Below are 20040 nucleotides of genomic sequence, written 5' to 3'. Positions count from 1 at the left end.
CTCCATCCCCCCCCGAAGCCCCATCCCACCATCGACGGGACACAAGTCAGGAGGGTGAGGGAATACTCCCTACTTGCCCTGGACGGCAGCAACTCTGACAAAACTTGCGAAGCTCAACAGCACCCGGGACAAAACAGCACCTTCCCTCGATCGAGATGCTGACCCCCACCTTCAACACTTACTGCCCACCCCGCCCCCACCACCGATGCAGTGGGATGGCACTATGCACCATCTACAAGATGAAGGGCAGAGACTGGCTGAGACTCTCGCAGAGGGATGAAAAGGTCAAGAGCATGAAGTGGGTCAGGTGGCTCACATCATTTACTCTACAACGATGTTTACACAATCTCTCTCTCTCTCTCTCTCTCTCTTTCCTTCTCTCCCTCCCTCCCAGGTGAGGTGGGAGACTGGAAGACCCATTTCACAGTGACTGAGAATGAACGTTTTGACGAACATTACGAGAGACAGATGGCTCCGTGCTCGGTGAGGTTTCGCCAGGAGCTGTGACCGGGGCGAGAAGAGTCGGGGGAACTCAGAATAAACTCTGAACAAGCCTTGAAGAGACGGAAGAGTGATTATTATACCTCGGCCAGGGCACTACAGCAATGCAGGGACATAACAAAAGGGTTAAGGCTGCCCCGGAACAGGGTGGCATTAGAGGATGGCGAGGGGGTTAGGTTAGTTAAAGGCCACAGGAAGGGGTGGCAGAAAGGGAGGGGGAGGGCGGTAGAAAGAGGGAGAGAGATCGAGGCGAGGAGAGTAAGACAGCAGAATGGGGTAGATTACAGGAGGTGAGGGAGAGCACGAGGGAATGAGTTTAAGAAAATGACATCTCACAACAGGCAGAGGCAGAGGGACCGGTTTACAGGGGTGTAGGGGCAGCACGGAGGGGCTTGAGGGGGATTTGTCAGGGCTGGTAGAGGTTATGGAGGTAGGGAGTGGATCTTGGGCCCAGGGAGGGAATATTGAGGGGATGTAGGGCCCTGTTCCCTCCTGCTCCACACCGTCTCAATGGACCCCAAACCCCTTCCCCGTTCCCTCCCGCTCTACACCGTCCCCGATGGGACCCCAAACCCCTTCCCCGTTCCCTCCCGCTCTACACCGTCCCCGATGGACCCCAAACCCCTTCCCCGTTCCCTCCCGCTCTACACCGTCCCCATGGACCCCAAACCCCTTCCCATTCCACTCCCGCTCTACACCGTCCCCGATGGGACCCCAAACCCCTTCCCCTTCACTCCCACTCTACACCATCCAATGGACCCCAAACCCTTCCCGTTCATTCCCACTCTAACACCGTCCCAATGGACCCCAAACCCCTTCCCGTTCACTCCCACTCTACACCGTCCCCAATGGGACCCCAAACCCCTTCCCGTTCCCTCCCGCTCTACACCGTCCCCAATGGGACCCCAAACCCCTTCCCGTTCCCTCCCGCTCTACACCGTCCCCAATGGGACCCCAAACCCCTTCCCGTTCCCTCCCGCTCTACACCGTCCCCAATGGGACCCCAAACCCCTTCCCGTTCCCTCCCGCTCTACACCGTCCCCAATGGGACCCCAAACCCCTTCCCGTTCCCTCCCGCTCTACACCGTCCCCAATGGGACCCCAAACCCCTTCCCGTTCCCTCCCGCTCTACACCGTCCCCAATGGGACCCCAAACCCCTTCCCGTTCCCTCCCGCTCTACACCGTCCCCAATGGGACCCCAAACCCCTTCCCGTTCCCTCCCGCTCTACACCGTCCCCAATGGGACCCCAAACCCCTTCCCGTTCCCTCCCGCTCTACACCGTCCCCAATGGGACCCCAAACCCCTTCCCGTTCCCTCCCGCTCTACACCGTCCCCAATGGGACCCCAAACCCCTTCCCGTTCCCTCCCGCTCTACACCGTCCCCAATGGGACCCCAAACCCCTTCCCGTTCCCTCCCGCTCTACACCGTCCCCAATGGGACCCCAAACCCCTTCCCGTTCCCTCCCGCTCTACACCGTCCCCAATGGGACCCCAAACCCCTTCCCGTTCCCTCCCGCTCTACACCGTCCCCAATGGGACCCCAAACCCCTTCCCGTTCCCTCCCGCTCTACACCGTCCCCAATGGGACCCCAAACCCCTTCCCGTTCCCTCCCGCTCTACACCGTCCCCAATGGGACCCCAAACCCCTTCCCGTTCCCTCCCGCTCTACACCGTCCCCAATGGGACCCCAAACCCCTTCCCGTTCCCTCCCGCTCTACACCGTCCCCAATGGGACCCCAAACCCCTTCCCGTTCCCTCCCGCTCTACACCGTCCCCAATGGGACCCCAAACCCCTTCCCGTTCCCTCCCGCTCTACACCGTCCCCAATGGGACCCCAAACCCCTTCCCGTTCCCTCCCGCTCTACACCGTCCCCAATGGGACCCCAAACCCCTTCCCGTTCCCTCCCGCTCTACACCGTCCCCAATGGGACCCCAAACCCCTTCCCGTTCCCTCCCGCTCTACACCGTCCCCAATGGGACCCCAAACCCCTTCCCGTTCCCTCCCGCTCTACACCGTCCCCAATGGGACCCCAAACCCCTTCCCGTTCCCTCCCGCTCTACACCGTCCCCAATGGGACCCCAAACCCCTTCCCGTTCCCTCCCGCTCTACACCGTCCCCAATGGGACCCCAAACCCCTTCCCGTTCCCTCCCGCTCTACACCGTCCCCAATGGGACCCCAAACCCCTTCCCGTTCCCTCCCGCTCTACACCGTCCCCAATGGGACCCCAAACCCCTTCCCGTTCCCTCCCGCTCTACACCGTCCCCAATGGGACCCCAAACCCCTTCCCGTTCCCTCCCGCTCTACACCGTCCCCAATGGGACCCCAAACCCCTTCCCGTTCCCTCCCGCTCTACACCGTCCCCAATGGGACCCCAAACCCCTTCCCGTTCCCTCCCGCTCTACACCGTCCCCAATGGGACCCCAAACCCCTTCCCGTTCCCTCCCGCTCTACACCGTCCCCAATGGGACCCCAAACCCCTTCCCGTTCCCTCCCGCTCTACACCGTCCCCAATGGGACCCCAAACCCCTTCCCGTTCCCTCCCGCTCTACACCGTCCCCAATGGGACCCCAAACCCCTTCCCGTTCCCTCCCGCTCTACACCGTCCCCAATGGGACCCCAAACCCCTTCCCGTTCCCTCCCGCTCTACACCGTCCCCAATGGGACCCCAAACCCCTTCCCGTTCCCTCCCGCTCTACACCGTCCCCAATGGGACCCCAAACCCCTTCCCGTTCCCTCCCGCTCTACACCGTCCCCAATGGGACCCCAAACCCCTTCCCGTTCCCTCCCGCTCTACACCGTCCCCAATGGGACCCCAAACCCCTTCCCGTTCCCTCCCGCTCTACACCGTCCCCAATGGGACCCCAAACCCCTTCCCGTTCCCTCCCGCTCTACACCGTCCCCAATGGGACCCCAAACCCCTTCCCGTTCCCTCCCGCTCTACACCGTCCCCAATGGGACCCCAAACCCCTTCCCGTTCCCTCCCGCTCTACACCGTCCCCAATGGGACCCCAAACCCCTTCCCGTTCCCTCCCGCTCTACACCGTCCCCAATGGGACCCCAAACCCCTTCCCGTTCCCTCCCGCTCTACACCGTCCCCAATGGGACCCCAAACCCCTTCCCGTTCCCTCCCGCTCTACACCGTCCCCAATGGGACCCCAAACCCCTTCCCGTTCCCTCCCGCTCTACACCGTCCCCAATGGGACCCCAAACCCCTTCCCGTTCCCTCCCGCTCTACACCGTCCCCAATGGGACCCCAAACCCCTTCCCGTTCCCTCCCGCTCTACACCGTCCCCAATGGGACCCCAAACCCCTTCCCGTTCCCTCCCGCTCTACACCGTCCCCAATGGGACCCCAAACCCCTTCCCGTTCCCTCCCGCTCTACACCGTCCCCAATGGGACCCCAAACCCCTTCCCGTTCCCTCCCGCTCTACACCGTCCCCAATGGGACCCCAAACCCCTTCCCGTTCCCTCCCGCTCTACACCGTCCCCAATGGGACCCCAAACCCCTTCCCGTTCCCTCCCGCTCTACACCGTCCCCAATGGGACCCCAAACCCCTTCCCGTTCCCTCCCGCTCTACACCGTCCCCAATGGGACCCCAAACCCCTTCCCGTTCCCTCCCGCTCTACACCGTCCCCAATGGGACCCCAAACCCCTTCCCGTTCCCTCCCGCTCTACACCGTCCCCAATGGGACCCCAAACCCCTTCCCGTTCCCTCCCGCTCTACACCGTCCCCAATGGGACCCCAAACCCCTTCCCGTTCCCTCCCGCTCTACACCGTCCCCAATGGGACCCCAAACCCCTTCCCGTTCCCTCCCGCTCTACACCGTCCCCAATGGGACCCCAAACCCCTTCCCGTTCCCTCCCGCTCTACACCGTCCCCAATGGGACCCCAAACCCCTTCCCGTTCCCTCCCGCTCTACACCGTCCCCAATGGGACCCCAAACCCCTTCCCGTTCCCTCCCGCTCTACACCGTCCCCAATGGGACCCCAAACCCCTTCCCGTTCCCTCCCGCTCTACACCGTCCCCAATGGGACCCCAAACCCCTTCCCGTTCCCTCCCGCTCTACACCGTCCCCAATGGGACCCCAAACCCCTTCCCGTTCCCTCCCGCTCTACACCGTCCCCAATGGGACCCCAAACCCCTTCCCGTTCCCTCCCGCTCTACACCGTCCCCAATGGGACCCCAAACCCCTTCCCGTTCCCTCCCGCTCTACACCGTCCCCAATGGGACCCCAAACCCCTTCCCGTTCCCTCCCGCTCTACACCGTCCCCAATGGGACCCCAAACCCCTTCCCGTTCCCTCCCGCTCTACACCGTCCCCAATGGGACCCCAAACCCCTTCCCGTTCCCTCCCGCTCTACACCGTCCCCAATGGGACCCCAAACCCCTTCCCGTTCCCTCCCGCTCTACACCGTCCCCAATGGGACCCCAAACCCCTTCCCGTTCCCTCCCGCTCTACACCGTCCCCAATGGGACCCCAAACCCCTTCCCGTTCCCTCCCGCTCTACACCGTCCCCAATGGGACCCCAAACCCCTTCCCGTTCCCTCCCGCTCTACACCGTCCCCAATGGGACCCCAAACCCCTTCCCGTTCCCTCCCGCTCTACACCGTCCCCAATGGGACCCCAAACCCCTTCCCGTTCCCTCCCGCTCTACACCGTCCCCAATGGGACCCCAAACCCCTTCCCGTTCCCTCCCGCTCTACACCGTCCCCAATGGGACCCCAAACCCCTTCCCGTTCCCTCCCGCTCTACACCGTCCCCAATGGGACCCCAAACCCCTTCCCGTTCCCTCCCGCTCTACACCGTCCCCAATGGGACCCCAAACCCCTTCCCGTTCCCTCCCGCTCTACACCGTCCCCAATGGGACCCCAAACCCCTTCCCGTTCCCTCCCGCTCTACACCGTCCCCAATGGGACCCCAAACCCCTTCCCGTTCCCTCCCGCTCTACACCGTCCCCAATGGGACCCCAAACCCCTTCCCGTTCCCTCCCGCTCTACACCGTCCCCAATGGGACCCCAAACCCCTTCCCGTTCCCTCCCGCTCTACACCGTCCCCAATGGGACCCCAAACCCCTTCCCGTTCCCTCCCGCTCTACACCGTCCCCAATGGGACCCCAAACCCCTTCCCGTTCCCTCCCGCTCTACACCGTCCCCAATGGGACCCCAAACCCCTTCCCGTTCCCTCCCGCTCTACACCGTCCCCAATGGGACCCCAAACCCCTTCCCGTTCCCTCCCGCTCTACACCGTCCCCAATGGGACCCCAAACCCCTTCCCGTTCCCTCCCGCTCTACACCGTCCCCAATGGGACCCCAAACCCTTTCCCGTTCCCTCCCACTCTACACCGTCCCAATAGAACCTAAACCCCTTCTCGTTCCCACCCCGCTCTACACTGTCTCTGTCCGCCACAGCTCAATAGCACAGAAACCGTGTCCTGATGGTTGCAAGGTGACTAAGGCTGGTGCAACAGTTTGGTTGACCCCCCCCCCCCCCCCCCTCAGAGACATCCCTGTTGACAGCGAAGGACGCCCGCGGATTTCGCCCGAATTTATTTTAAAAAATATAACACACACATCGCGAACGCTTTAAATTAAACGGTGCCAGGAACCGGATCGGCAAAGTGACATCTGGAGGAATCTAGGTGCGGGAATGCAATCCCCCGCCCTGCCCGCACATATCATGTGGCCCCTGAGGAGCGGCTCAGTCGCTGGGGTTGGCAGTGGGGGTATACAGAAGGTGGTCTCGCAGTGGAATAAAGGGGAGGGGGGGGTAAAGCCAGGTGCCGGGCACTTCCTCAGCCCCAGTTGACGTCGTCCTGCGGCCCACTCTCCAGCACGGCCGTCACCAGCCCCGTGCCAATAGTCCGGTTCCCATCCCTCAGGGTGAACCGCTGCCCCTTCTCCAGCACCATCGGCTGCCGCAGGGTCAGGGTGAGGTTGGTGTCCTCGCCTGGCATCACCAGCTCCTGTAGAGAAAGAGGGGAGGAGGGGGGCACAGACCATCAGATCCTGACATCCCGTGGAAGACTTGAGGAATGGGGCTGAATGGCCTCCGGTTCCTGTGTAACAGGCTGGAGGGGCTGAATGGCCTCCTGTTCCTGTGTAACTGGCTGGAGGGGGAAGAGGGGCTGAATGGCCTCCTGTTCCTGTGTAACAGGCTGGAGGAGGAGGGGCTGAACGGCCTCCTGCCCCTGTGTAACCGGCTGGAGGAGGAGAGGGGCTGAATGGCCTCCTGCCCCTGTGTAACGGGCTGGAGGAGGAGGAGGGGCTGAACGGCCTCCTGTCCCTGTGTAATCGGTAGGAGGAGGAGGAGGGGCTGAACGGCCTCCTGCCCCTGTGTAACGGGCTGGAGGAGGGGCTGAACGGCCTCCTGCCCCTGTGTAACCGGCTGGAGGAGGGGCTGAACGGCCTCCTGCCCCTGTGTAACGGGCTGGAGGAGGGGCTGAACGGCCTCCTGCCCCTGTGTAACCGGCTGGAGGAGGGGCTGAACGGCCTCCTGCCCCTGTGTAACAGGCTGGAGGGTGTGACGTTTGTGTGTTCACATTGCCACCTGCAGGTGGTTCTGGGTGATGCGAGTGCGGAGGGCCTGTTTTGGGGGGGACATGTCCCTTACCTTCTCCTTGGGGAGCTGCACCCTGCATGCCATGTCCCAGGTCAGCGAGAACATCACCGGCATAAAGTTCGTCACAAAAGGCTTATGGCGCCCACCCTCGTCCTTGCTCAACACGTAGACCTTGAAGGGGGAAGGAATGGGCAGGGGTTACACGGGTAGAGTTCTGCAGGATTCAGATACAGGTCCAACCCACCCGCCTCCCACCCCGCGGGAGGTTCAGGTACGGGACCCGGCTCGGCTGAATCAGGCCATGAGTCTATGCTGCCCTCACTCCCTCCCGCGGTCGGTCGGCCGGCCGGCCGAGGTACCCACCTGAGCTTCCACCTTGCGGTGCGGCTTGATGGAGTCGGGCTTGCAGAGAACCATGCCACGCCTGACGTCCTCGCGCTTCAGGCCCCGCACCAGAGCTCCCAGGTTATCGCCAGCTTCGGCCCGGTCCAGGTTCTGGTGGAACATCTCGATACCTGGGGGCGGGGGATGGGGAGGGTGTTAAACACAAAACTGCGGCGGAGGGGAGGGCGCCGAGAGGGAGCCCCGCGCTGTGGGAGGGTCAGCGCCGAGGGAGCCCCACACTGTGGGAGGGTCAGCGCCGAGGGAGCCCCGCACTGTGGGAGGGTCAGTGCCGAGGGAGCCCCGCACTGTGGGAGGGTCAGCGCTGAGGGAGCCCCGCACTGTGGGAGGGTCAGTGCTGAGGGAGCCCCGCACTGTGGGAGGGTCGGCGCCTGGTGTTGCCAAAGTCAGTGTTCTCACCTGTGACCACCGAGCGCAGGTTTTTGTTATGCCCGATAAATTCACAGTCATCGCCCTTCTTAATGACCCCTCGCTCTAGTGTGCCAGTCACCACCGTGCCACGTCCTGGGATTGGAGAGCGGGGCAGGGGAGAGGGAGAAAAACACAGGAACAATATATAGTCGTAAGGTACCACATTTTCAGCACAACAGCCCCCAGTGACAACACAGCCCCAGACCCCTTCAGAGTCAGTGCTCCGATCTCCTCACCCACAGGGAGACAGTCGGCACCCCAAACTCCCCCCCCCCCCACCACACCCCAGTGAGAGAGAGGTGGCACTTCGCTTCCCTCCTGGGGGGTGAGAATCAGCAATCTCCTCCACCCCCCCGGAGTACAGCGATGCCATGTGAGTGAGGGGTACCTATACCAGTGGTGCTGGGGCAGACGGTGGGTCTGGGCAGAGTCCGAAGTGCCGATTACCTGGAATGGAATAGATCTGCTCGATGGGCAGCAAGAAGGGATGCTCCAGGTCCCGGTCTGGGAGGGGGATGTAGGTGTCCACAGCGTCCAGCAGCTTCAGGACGGAATCCCGTCCAATCTCCACGTTCCGATTCTGGGGAGCAGGCAAACGCAGCGATCAGTGAAAGCTTCGGGCTGGGAACCGTCCTGTTAAAACTCCCTCACGGGTCAGGGGCATCACAGGCTATGACCCCGGATCGCGCCCCTCTCCCACGTGTGGCTTCAGTGAGCCGCCTACGTGAACCTCTGCAGTCACCTCACCCCCCACTCCCCACCAACACCACACTCCACGTGGCGAGGGGCGCAGTGCCAGTAAGAGGGCAGGATTAATCCCAGGCTTCTGGCCCAATATCGATCAAAGTTAGGATGTGTGGGGGCTCAGAGGGCACCTCATATGGGCTGGTGATACCCACCCCCACCTAGCTGCAGCTTCAGAAGCTGTCGACTGGCTGCAACGCATCTCCTCGATGGTTCACACTGCTGCCCCCTCTGCATCGGTGGGGAGGGAGGGAGGGAGTGTTGAAGGTGGGGGATCAGCGTTTGGGTTCAGCAGGGTTGTGAGGGGCCTGCTTTACCCAGGTGGAATCGAGCTTCCCAAGTGTTGTCATAGCCCCGCCCCCTCCCCCCAACCCGGGTTACGGGGCGAGCGGGGAGTATTCTCTCACTCTCCCTGACTCATGCCTCATCGATAGTGGGATTGGCTTTGGGGGTGGAGGGGGGCGGGGTTTTACTCGCTGCAGGATTCCCAGCCTCTGACCTGCTCCTGGAGCCACAGGCGATGGTTAGATTCTCTCTCAATGGGAACCCCCAGGATGTTGATAGTGGAGGGGAGGGGGGATTCAGTGACGGTAACACCATTGAACGTCAAGGGGGCGATGGTTAGATTCTCTCTGAATGGGAACCCCCAGGATGTTGATCGTGGAGGGGGGGGGGATTCAGTGACGGTAACACCATTGAACGACAAGGGGGCGATGGTTGGATTCTCCCTTGTTGGTGATGGTCATTGCCTGGCGTTTGTGTGGGGCGAAGGTTCCTTGCCACTTGTCAGCCCAAGCCTGGGTATTGAACCAAGGTTGACGATGAGCTGAGTGACCCAGGCGGAGGCCAAACTGGGCGTCACGGAGCAGGTGCTGTCTGAATGCACCGTCAATCACCCCTTCCCATCAGCTTAGTGATGACGGAGAGGAGACTGATGGGGGTGGGAATTGACTGGGTTGGATTGGCCCTGCATGTCGGGTCGGTGCCAGTGTTGGAACTCTAGCTTGGTGAGGGGAGCGGCAAGTGATGGAGCACACATCTTCAGTACTATTGCCGGAACGTTGTCAGGGCGGGTCGGCTTGGCAGGACCCAGTGTCCCCAACTGTTTCTCAACGGAATTGGCTGAAGATGGGTAAGCGGCGATTGTGGGGACCACTGGAGGGGGCCGAGATGGATCATCCACTCAGCACTTCTGGCTGAAGGTTGCTACAAAAGCTTCAGCCTGGTCTCTCCCACTGATGTGCTGGGTTTTTTTTACATCACTGAGGATAGGGATATTTGTGGAGCCACTACCATTCACCACTGGATGGGGCAGGACTGCAGAGCTGAGATCTGACAACGGTGCTGGGAAAGGGGGTTACATTGGACTCAAAGATGCTTCCCAGGGGTTGAGAGTCAGACAGGATGCAGACAGGAATGATTAAATAATAACAGCCAGTGAGCCCAGGACAGAGGAGATGGTACAAACCTCCAGAGCACACAGCGCTGAGCCAAGGACGATGGGTGTATTCTCTCCGTCGTACCCAAACTCTGACAACAGCTCTCGCATCTCCAGCTCAACCAGGTCAAGCATCTCCTTATCTTCCACCGCGTCTGCTTTGTTCACAAATACCACGATGTGCTGCACTCCTATCTGTCACCACAGGAGACATGTGTTACCACAGACGGCAGGGTTCCCTAGGCGCTGAGCCCTCCCGTCAGCGCGGGGCTCCCTCGGCGCTGACCCCCTCCCGTCAGCGCGGGGCTCCCTCGGCGCAGACCCCTCCCGTCAGCGCGGGGCTCCCTCGGCGCTGACCCCTCCCGTCAGCGCAGGGCTCCCTCGGCGCTGACCCCTCCCGTCAGCGCGGGGCTCCCTCGGCGCTGAGCCCTCCCGTCAGCGCGGGGTTCCCTCGGCGCTGACCCCTCCGTCAGCGCGGGGCTCCCTCGGCGCTGACCCCTCCGTCAGCGCGGGGCTCCCCGGTCACATCCCATCTCACGGTGAACACAAAGACACACACAACCCTCAATGCCCAGGGACTGGCTGTAATGTAGGGGAACCGTTACTGGTTCCCTACATTACTATGTACTACATTACAAAGTACTATCCCCAGCTAATGCTCAGGGGACACTGTTTCAATTATCCCAAGAAGCATGGTGAAATGATTAAAAAGCAGGGATAAAGATCTGTCGTTAACACAGGCGACTGCTAACTCATTGTTGCTAGTTGGCTCGTGCCCGTTAATACCTTCCCCACCCACCCCAAGCCAACAGCTGACTCCTGACCCACCTGAACACCCTGAGCAATGAGGTGACAGGCTGGATGTGCCAGCGACATCCTCGTGGTACACCCGGATTTACAGTTAGTTACCTGCTTGGCCAGCAACAGGTGCTCCCGGGTCTGTGGCATCTGGCCGTCTGTAGCTGCTACGACAAGGATACAGCCGTCCAGCTGAGCTGTACCTGTGATCATATTCTGTGGTGGGGAGGAGGCACAGAGAGAGAGGGGGTCAACAATAGACACAAAGGGAGGGAGCAAGATGGAGGAGAGTCAGTCAATGATGGACTGGGGGGGTGCGTGGTAGAGAGCGAGAGAGAGATACGTAGAGAGCGAGAGAGAGATACGTAGAGAGCGAGAGAGAGATACGTAGAGAGCGAGAGAGAGATACGTAGAGAGCGAGAGAGAGATACGTAGAGAGCGAGAGACGTAGAGAGCGAGATACGTAGAGAGCGAGATACGTAGAGAGCGAGATACGTAGAGAGCGAGATACGTAGAGAGCGAGATACGTAGAGAGCGAGATACGTAGAGAGCGAGATACGTAGAGAGCGAGATACGTAGAGAGCGAGATACGTAGAGAGCGAGATACGTAGAGAGCGAGATACGTAGAGAGCGAGATACGTAGAGAGCGAGATACGTAGAGAGCGAGATACGTAGAGAGCGAGATACGTAGAGAGCGAGATACGTAGAGAGCGAGATACGTAGAGAGCGAGATACGTAGAGAGCGAGATACGTAGAGAGCGAGATACGTAGAGAGCGAGATACGTAGAGAGCGAGATACGTAGAGAGCGAGATACGTAGAGAGCGAGATACGTAGAGAGCGAGATACGTAGAGAGCGAGATACGTAGAGAGCGAGATACGTAGAGAGCGAGATACGTAGAGAGCGAGATACGTAGAGAGCGAGATACGTAGAGAGCGAGATACGTAGAGAGCGAGATACGTAGAGAGCGAGATACGTAGAGAGCGAGATACGTAGAGAGCGAGATACGTAGAGAGCGAGATACGTAGAGAGCGAGATACGTAGAGAGCGAGATACGTAGAGAGCGAGATACGTAGAGAGCGAGATACGTAGAGAGCGAGATACGTAGAGAGCGAGATACGTAGAGAGCGAGATACGTAGAGAGCGAGATACGTAGAGAGCGAGATACGTAGAGAGCGAGATACGTAGAGAGCGAGATACGTAGAGAGCGAGATACGTAGAGAGCGAGATACGTAGAGAGCGAGATACGTAGAGAGCGAGATACGTAGAGAGCGAGATACGTAGAGAGCGAGATACGTAGAGAGCGAGATACGTAGAGAGCGAGATACGTAGAGAGCGAGATACGTAGAGAGCGAGATACGTAGAGAGCGAGATACGTAGAGAGCGAGATACGTAGAGAGCGAGATACGTAGAGAGCGAGATACGTAGAGAGCGAGATACGTAGAGAGCGAGATACGTAGAGAGCGAGATACGTAGAGAGCGAGATACGTAGAGAGCGAGATACGTAGAGAGCGAGATACGTAGAGAGCGAGATACGTAGAGAGCGAGATACGTAGAGAGCGAGATACGTAGAGAGCGAGATACGTAGAGAGCGAGATACGTAGAGAGCGAGATACGTAGAGAGCGAGATACGTAGAGAGCGAGATACGTAGAGAGCGAGATACGTAGAGAGCGAGATACGTAGAGAGCGAGATACGTAGAGAGCGAGATACGTAGAGAGCGAGATACGTAGAGAGCGAGATACGTAGAGAGCGAGATACGTAGAGAGCGAGATACGTAGAGAGCGAGATACGTAGAGAGCGAGATACGTAGAGAGCGAGATACGTAGAGAGCGAGATACGTAGAGAGCGAGATACGTAGAGAGCGAGATACGTAGAGAGCGAGATACGTAGAGAGCGAGATACGTAGAGAGCGAGATACGTAGAGAGCGAGATACGTAGAGAGCGAGATACGTAGAGAGCGAGATACGTAGAGAGCGAGATACGTAGAGAGCGAGATACGTAGAGAGCGAGATACGTAGAGAGCGAGATACGTAGAGAGCGAGATACGTAGAGAGCGAGATACGTAGAGAGCGAGATACGTAGAGAGCGAGATACGTAGAGAGCGAGATACGTAGAGAGCGAGATACGTAGAGAGCGAGATACGTAGAGAGCGAGATACGTAGAGAGCGAGATACGTAGAGAGCGAGATACGTAGAGAGCGAGATACGTAGAGAGCGAGATACGTAGAGAGCGAGATACGTAGAGAGCGAGATACGTAGAGAGCGAGATACGTAGAGAGCGAGATACGTAGAGAGCGAGATACGTAGAGAGCGAGATACGTAGAGAGCGAGATACGTAGAGAGCGAGATACGTAGAGAGCGAGATACGTAGAGAGCGAGATACGTAGAGAGCGAGATACGTAGAGAGCGAGATACGTAGAGAGCGAGATACGTAGAGAGCGAGATACGTAGAGAGCGAGATACGTAGAGAGCGAGATACGTAGAGAGCGAGATACGTAGAGAGCGAGATACGTAGAGAGCGAGATACGTAGAGAGCGAGATACGTAGAGAGCGAGATACGTAGAGAGCGAGATACGTAGAGAGCGAGATACGTAGAGAGCGAGATACGTAGAGAGCGAGATACGTAGAGAGCGAGATACGTAGAGAGCGAGATACGTAGAGAGCGAGATACGTAGAGAGCGAGATACGTAGAGAGCGAGATACGTAGAGAGCGAGATACGTAGAGAGCGAGATACGTAGAGAGCGAGATACGTAGAGAGCGAGATACGTAGAGAGCGAGATACGTAGAGAGCGAGATACGTAGAGAGCGAGATACGTAGAGAGCGAGATACGTAGAGAGCGAGATACGTAGAGAGCGAGATACGTAGAGAGCGAGATACGTAGAGAGCGAGATACGTAGAGAGCGAGATACGTAGAGAGCGAGATACGTAGAGAGCGAGATACGTAGAGAGCGAGATACGTAGAGAGCGAGATACGTAGAGAGCGAGATACGTAGAGAGCGAGATACGTAGAGAGCGAGATACGTAGAGAGCGAGATACGTAGAGAGCGAGATACGTAGAGAGCGAGATACGTAGAGAGCGAGATACGTAGAGAGCGAGATACGTAGAGAGCGAGATACGTAGAGAGCGAGATACGTAGAGAGCGAGATACGTAGAGAGCGAGATACGTAGAGAGCGAGATACGTAGAGAGCGAGATACGTAGAGAGCGAGATACGTAGAGAGCGAGATACGTAGAGAGCGAGATACGTAGAGAGCGAGATACGTAGAGAGCGAGATACGTAGAGAGCGAGATACGTAGAGAGCGAGATACGTAGAGAGCGAGATACGTAGAGAGCGAGATACGTAGAGAGCGAGATACGTAGAGAGCGAGATACGTAGAGAGCGAGATACGTAGAGAGCGAGATACGTAGAGAGCGAGATACGTAGAGAGCGAGATACGTAGAGAGCGAGATACGTAGAGAGCGAGATACGTAGAGAGCGAGATACGTAGAGAGCGAGATACGTAGAGAGCGAGATACGTAGAGAGCGAGATACGTAGAGAGCGAGATACGTAGAGAGCGAGATACGTAGAGAGCGAGATACGTAGAGAGCGAGATACGTAGAGAGCGAGATACGTAGAGAGCGAGATACGTAGAGAGCGAGATACGTAGAGAGCGAGATACGTAGAGAGCGAGATACGTAGAGAGCGAGATACGTAGAGAGCGAGATACGTAGAGAGCGAGATACGTAGAGAGCGAGATACGTAGAGAGCGAGATACGTAGAGAGCGAGATACGTAGAGAGCGAGATACGTAGAGAGCGAGATACGTAGAGAGCGAGATACGTAGAGAGCGAGATACGTAGAGAGCGAGATACGTAGAGAGCGAGATACGTAGAGAGCGAGATACGTAGAGAGCGAGATACGTAGAGAGCGTTGTTTTTCTTAACCAAACCCTCAATTTCTTTAGTTATCCAGCATTCCCTATACCTACCAACCTTTCATTTCACCCTAACAGGAATATCCTTTCTCTGGATTCTTGTTATCTCATTTCTGAAGGCTTCCCATTTTCCAGCCGTCCCTTTACCTGCGAACATCTGCCTCTAATCAGCTTTTGGAATTTTTTGCCTAATACCGTCAAAATTGGCCTTTCTCCAAATTTGAACTTCAACTTTTAGATCTGGTCTATCCTTTTCCATCACTATTTTAAATCTAATAGAATTATGGTCGCTGGCCCCAAAGTGCTCCCCCACTGACACCTCAGTCACCTGCCCTGCCTTATTTCCCAAGAGTAGGTCAGGTTTTGCACCTTCTCTAGTAGGTACATCCACATACTGAATCAGAAAATTGTCTTGTACACACTTAACAAATTCCTCTCCATCTAAACCCTTAACACTATGGCTGTCCCAGTCGATGTTTGGAAAGTTAAAATCCTCTACCATAACCACCCTATTAGTATTAGATAGCTGAGATCTCCTTACAAATGTGTTTCTCAATTTCCCTCTGATTATTAGGGGGTCTATAATACAATCCTCACTTATTTCTCAGTTCCACCCAAATAACTTCCCTGGATTTATTTCCGGGAATATCCTCCCTCAGTACAGCTGTGATGCTATCCCTTATCAAAAACACCACTCCCCCTTTCTCTCCCTCCTGTAGCATTTGTATCCTCCCGAGCAGCTCCAGCAAATTTCCTTGCCAGAATATTAGTCCCCTTCCAATTTAGGTGCAATCCGTCCTTCTTGTACAGGTCACTTCTCCCCCAAAAGAGATTCCAATGATCCAAAAATGTGAATCCTTCTCCCATACACCCACTCCTCAGCCATGCATTCATCTGCTCTATCCTATTCCTGTCCTCACTAGCTCAGAGCACTGGGAGAAAGCCAGTGACAGACAGTGAGGGGGAACGGGATAGATGCAGAGAGGCACCACCCCACTTCAGTTTGGTTTTACACAGTAACAGGAGGCCATTCAGCCCGTCCCCTGCTTTGAGCCTGTTACACAGTAACAGGAGGCCATTCACCCCGTCTCCTGCTTTGAGCCTGTTACACAGTAACAGGAGGCCATTCAGCCCCTCTTCAGTCTGTTACACCCATGAAGTAGTATCTGATCTGAGAGCTGACCTCCATCTCCCCACCTTCACCCCTTCCCTAACCCCTGCCCCAGAATTCCTTCCGAAAGCAGGGACTGGTCTGTCTTCTGGAGTTACTCCTTTCCATTGACCCTGAAATCTCCGAACAACTGACCGAATCAGCCCGTGGTTCTTCCCAATCCTGGGGAAATCGAGATTCTGCCGTATAGGCGGAGTCACCCTGGTGATATAACCCCCAGGGTCGGGAGGGGGGGGGGGGGGGGGGGGAGGAGGATCACTCTGCGGAATCCACACTGCTCTCCCTCACGAGGCTGACTGCCATTTCCTGGGGAGTGGGATCCAGGGAGCCGCTCTGTTAACCTCTCCCCATGCCGTTCGCTCACCTTGACGTAGTCGGCGTGGCCCGGGCAGTCAGTGTGAGCGTAGTGTCGGTTGGGTGTGGTGTATTCCACATGAGACGCGTTGATGGTGATCCCCCTGGCCTTCTCCTCGGGGGCGTTGTCAATGTCCTCGTACTTTTTAAACTTGGCACCCCCGGCCTCGGCGAGAACTACACAAGGGAAGAGGGGAGGCAACACGTTTAGAGTCGCACAGCGTGGAAACAGACCCTGCAGCCCAACCAATCTGTGCTGACCAGTTATCCCGAACTGAAAACCCGTTCCAATGTCCCCCCAAAGCTTTCCTATTCGCATCCTTATCCAAAATGTCTTTCAAATGTTGTAACTGTCTCGCATCCACCACTTCCTCAGGAACCACTTCTGTCTTTTTTAAATCTCTCCCCTCTCATCATAAAACTGCGCCCTCTAGTCCTGAAATACCCCCACCCCAGGGAAAAGACAGCGACCATTAACTCGAGGTCATCTGTCAACCTCCTATGTTCCAGTGAGAAAACTCCCAGCCTTTCTTTATAACTCAATCCTGCCATACACCCGGCAACATCCTGGTAAATCTGTTCGGAACCCCCTCCAGCTTCATAATATCCTTCCTGTAACTGTCAAAGAGTGTGGTGCTGGAAAAGCACAGCCGGTCAGGCAGCATCTGTGGAGCAGGAAAGGCTTATGGCGGAAACGTCGACTCTCCTGCTCCTCGGATGCTGCCTGACCGGCTGAGCTTTTCCAGCACCCCACTCTGATCTCCAGCACCTGCAGTCCTCACTTTCTCCCTCCTATAACTGGGCAGCCAGAACTGCACACAGTATTCCAGGAGAGGATTCTTATCAGCGTCGTGTACAACCTCAACATAACGTCTCAGCTGCTACACTCGAGGGTCTGAGTGTATGAAGGCAAGCGTGCTAAACGCCTTCTTAACCACACCTGTCTGTTTTGCAACACTACCCAGGGCCTTGGCATGAATTGCATAAGTCATGCCCTTAACTGTTTTACAGAAAGGCAACCCCTCACATTTATCCAAATTAAATTCCATCTGCCATTTTTCAGCCCATTGATCAAGATCCCTTTGTCATCTTAGATAACCTTCTTCCCTGTCCACCAACCTTGGTGTTTATTCAACATGCCGCTTATATTCTCATCCAAATCACTGATATCAATGACAAACAAAAGGGAAGACCGCTGGGGTCACAGGCCTCCAGTCTGGAAAAACAACCTGCCACCTCCACCCCCACCCTCTTGTCTCCTACGGTCAGGCTAATTCTGTCAAGCTCCCTTGTGGTCCCACTTCACTAATTAATCCACCGTGCAGAACCTCGTCAAAGGCTTTTGTGATCTTGCTCAACTCCACTCTCCTGCCTTCTCTGCTAGCCCCCTCGATTGATGATTAAGAATCTGTACGTCTCTCTCTCTCTCTCCCCCCGTCAGCCTGGAACATAGTGAATGACACAGCTTGGAGAGCCCTCGGCTGTGAAGATTTCCACACTCTCTCCCTCACACACACCCCTCCTGCTCATTCCGCTCTACCTTTGGTGATGGCTGCTGTCAGTGTGGTTTTTCCGTGGTCCACGTGACCAATGGTGCCGATGTTCATGTGAGGTTTCTCTCTCTGGTAGGTCTTCTTGGCCTCAGCAGCCAGATTCCGGGACAGGACAGGAGCCACCAGAACGCACTGGGGGAGCCGGGGGGTCTGTAACCCAACAGGGACAGTGCAAATCCTTAGAGCAAGACACGCAGTAAAACTTCCTCTGCACCGTCCTCCATCAACCACTCCCAGGACAGGGATAACATGGGTTAGATACAGAGTAAAGCTCCCTCTACACTGTTCCTCCAGTTTCCTCATTTCCCCTCCACCCTTACCCCAGTTCCAACCTTCCAGCTCAGCACCGTCCTCATGACCTGTCCCAACCTGCCCATCTTCCTTCCCAACTATCTGCTCCACCCTCCCCCCACCCATCATCAATACCACCATCACCATCCACCTATGGCACTCTCGGCTACCGTCCCCCACCCCACTCCCTCCCATTTATCTCTGCACCCCAGAGGCTCCCAGCCTCATTCGTGACGAAGGGCTTTTGCCCAAACCGTCGATTTTCCTGCTCCTCGGATGCGGCCTGACCTGCTGTGCTTTTTCAGCACCACTCTAATCCTCCTCTACACTGTGCCTCCCTCAAACACTCCCAGGACAGGGACAGCGTGGGGTTAGATACTCAGTAAACATCCCCTAACTGTCCCCCAACAAATACTCCCAGGACAGGGACAGCGTGGGGTTAGATACTGAATAAACATCCCCCTAACTGTCCCCCATCAAATACTCCCAGGACAGGGACAGCGTGGGGTTAGATACTGAATAAACATCCCCCTAACTGTCCCCCAACAAATACTCCCAGGACAGGGACAGCGTGGGGTTAGATACTCAGTAAACATCCCCCTAACTGTCCCCCATCAAATACTCCCAGGACAGGGACAGCGTGGGGTTAGATACTGAATAAACATCCCCCTAACTGTCCCCCATCAAATACTCCCAGGACAGGGACAGCGTGGGGTTAGATACTCAGTAAACATCCCCCTAACTGTCCCCCATCAAACACACCCAGGACAGGGACAGCGTGGGGTTAGATACTGAATAAACATCCTCTAACTGTCCCCCATCAAATACTCCCAGGACCGGGACAGCGTGGGGTTAGATACTGAATAAACATCCCCCATCAAACACACCCAGGACAGGGAGAACATGAGGTTAGAGACAGAGTAAAGCTCCCTCTACAGGGTCCCCCATCAAACTCTCCCAGGCGGGGACAGCACAGGGTTGGATAGAGCGCTCTGGTTTCCTGTGGGATTGAGTACTCACTGCTCGGATGGTGAGTAAGCTCCGGATACAGTTCTTCGGAACTGGAAAACACACAGAAAGGTTAACATGGTAATAGCTGTAGCTCAGACCCCAGCATGATCCCTCTCCAAGTCTCTGCCCAATCGCTCTGACATCACCACCTCCCCCGCTGAAACAAAACACCCCTCCATCCCTGGCTGACAGCGTGCTATACTCGTCCCATCTTTTTCCACCACCTCACTGAACTCCATCCCACCTAAACTTTTCCCTTCTGCATCCCTCAATCGCTGTCCCTCTCCCTAACTCTCACAACTCTACCTTTCACTCTGATTCACCTCCTCAAACTCTTGACCTAACCATCTCTCTGCCTATACCCCATGCCGAACACTTCCAACTGTTTCTCTCTATCCTCACCCTGTGCCGATTCAAAGAATTATAAAATCCATATGGTGCAGAAAGAGACCCTTCAGCTCACTGAGGATGCAGCGAGCATCCAAAGAGCATCGCACTGAGATCTAGTCACCTAATCCTGTAACCCTGCATTTCCCACAGCCAATCCACCCTAACCTGCACATTCTTGGACAATACGGGACAATTTAGCACAGCCAAGCACCTTAACTTGCATATGTTGGTGACTGTGGGAGGAAACCAGAGCACCCGCAGGAAACCGGTGCGTACCCTGGTCAGAACGTGCTAACTCCACACAGACTGAGTGCAGTTGAATCTGGGTCCCTGATGCTGAGGGAGCAGCACCAACCACTGAGCCACCACACATCTCTTTGGCATGCTCCCCCTCAATCTCTCGTCCTGCCTGTCTTGCTGTCTCCCATGCGCGCGCTCTCTCTCTCTCACTCACTCACACACACATACACTCTCTGCCTCTTTCTTGCATCGCAA

At 56.8% G+C, this 20040-nt stretch overlaps 1 protein-coding gene across 1 annotated transcript; it reads right to left on the bottom strand.

The window, feature by feature from the left end:
• Positions 1–6028: 6028 nt before the first annotated feature.
• Positions 6029–19366, bottom strand: tufm (Tu translation elongation factor, mitochondrial; the record flags this gene model as incomplete). The annotated part of the gene is made up of 10 exons (XM_043685583.1): positions 6029–6469; positions 7117–7236; positions 7429–7580; positions 7867–7971; positions 8326–8458; positions 10091–10255; positions 10970–11074; positions 16311–16477; positions 17841–18003; positions 19165–19366. Coding segments are annotated over 10 exons (1483 nt in total), but the record flags the coding sequence as incomplete, so codon positions are not given.
• Between the last annotated feature and the right edge of the window lie 674 nt (positions 19367–20040).

The sequence above is a fragment of the Chiloscyllium plagiosum genome, unplaced genomic scaffold, assembly GCF_004010195.1.
Source record: "Chiloscyllium plagiosum isolate BGI_BamShark_2017 unplaced genomic scaffold, ASM401019v2 scaf_7944, whole genome shotgun sequence".
Taxonomy (NCBI): Eukaryota; Metazoa; Chordata; class Chondrichthyes; order Orectolobiformes; family Hemiscylliidae; genus Chiloscyllium; species Chiloscyllium plagiosum.
This window is presented reverse-complemented; position numbering and strand designations above follow the sequence as displayed.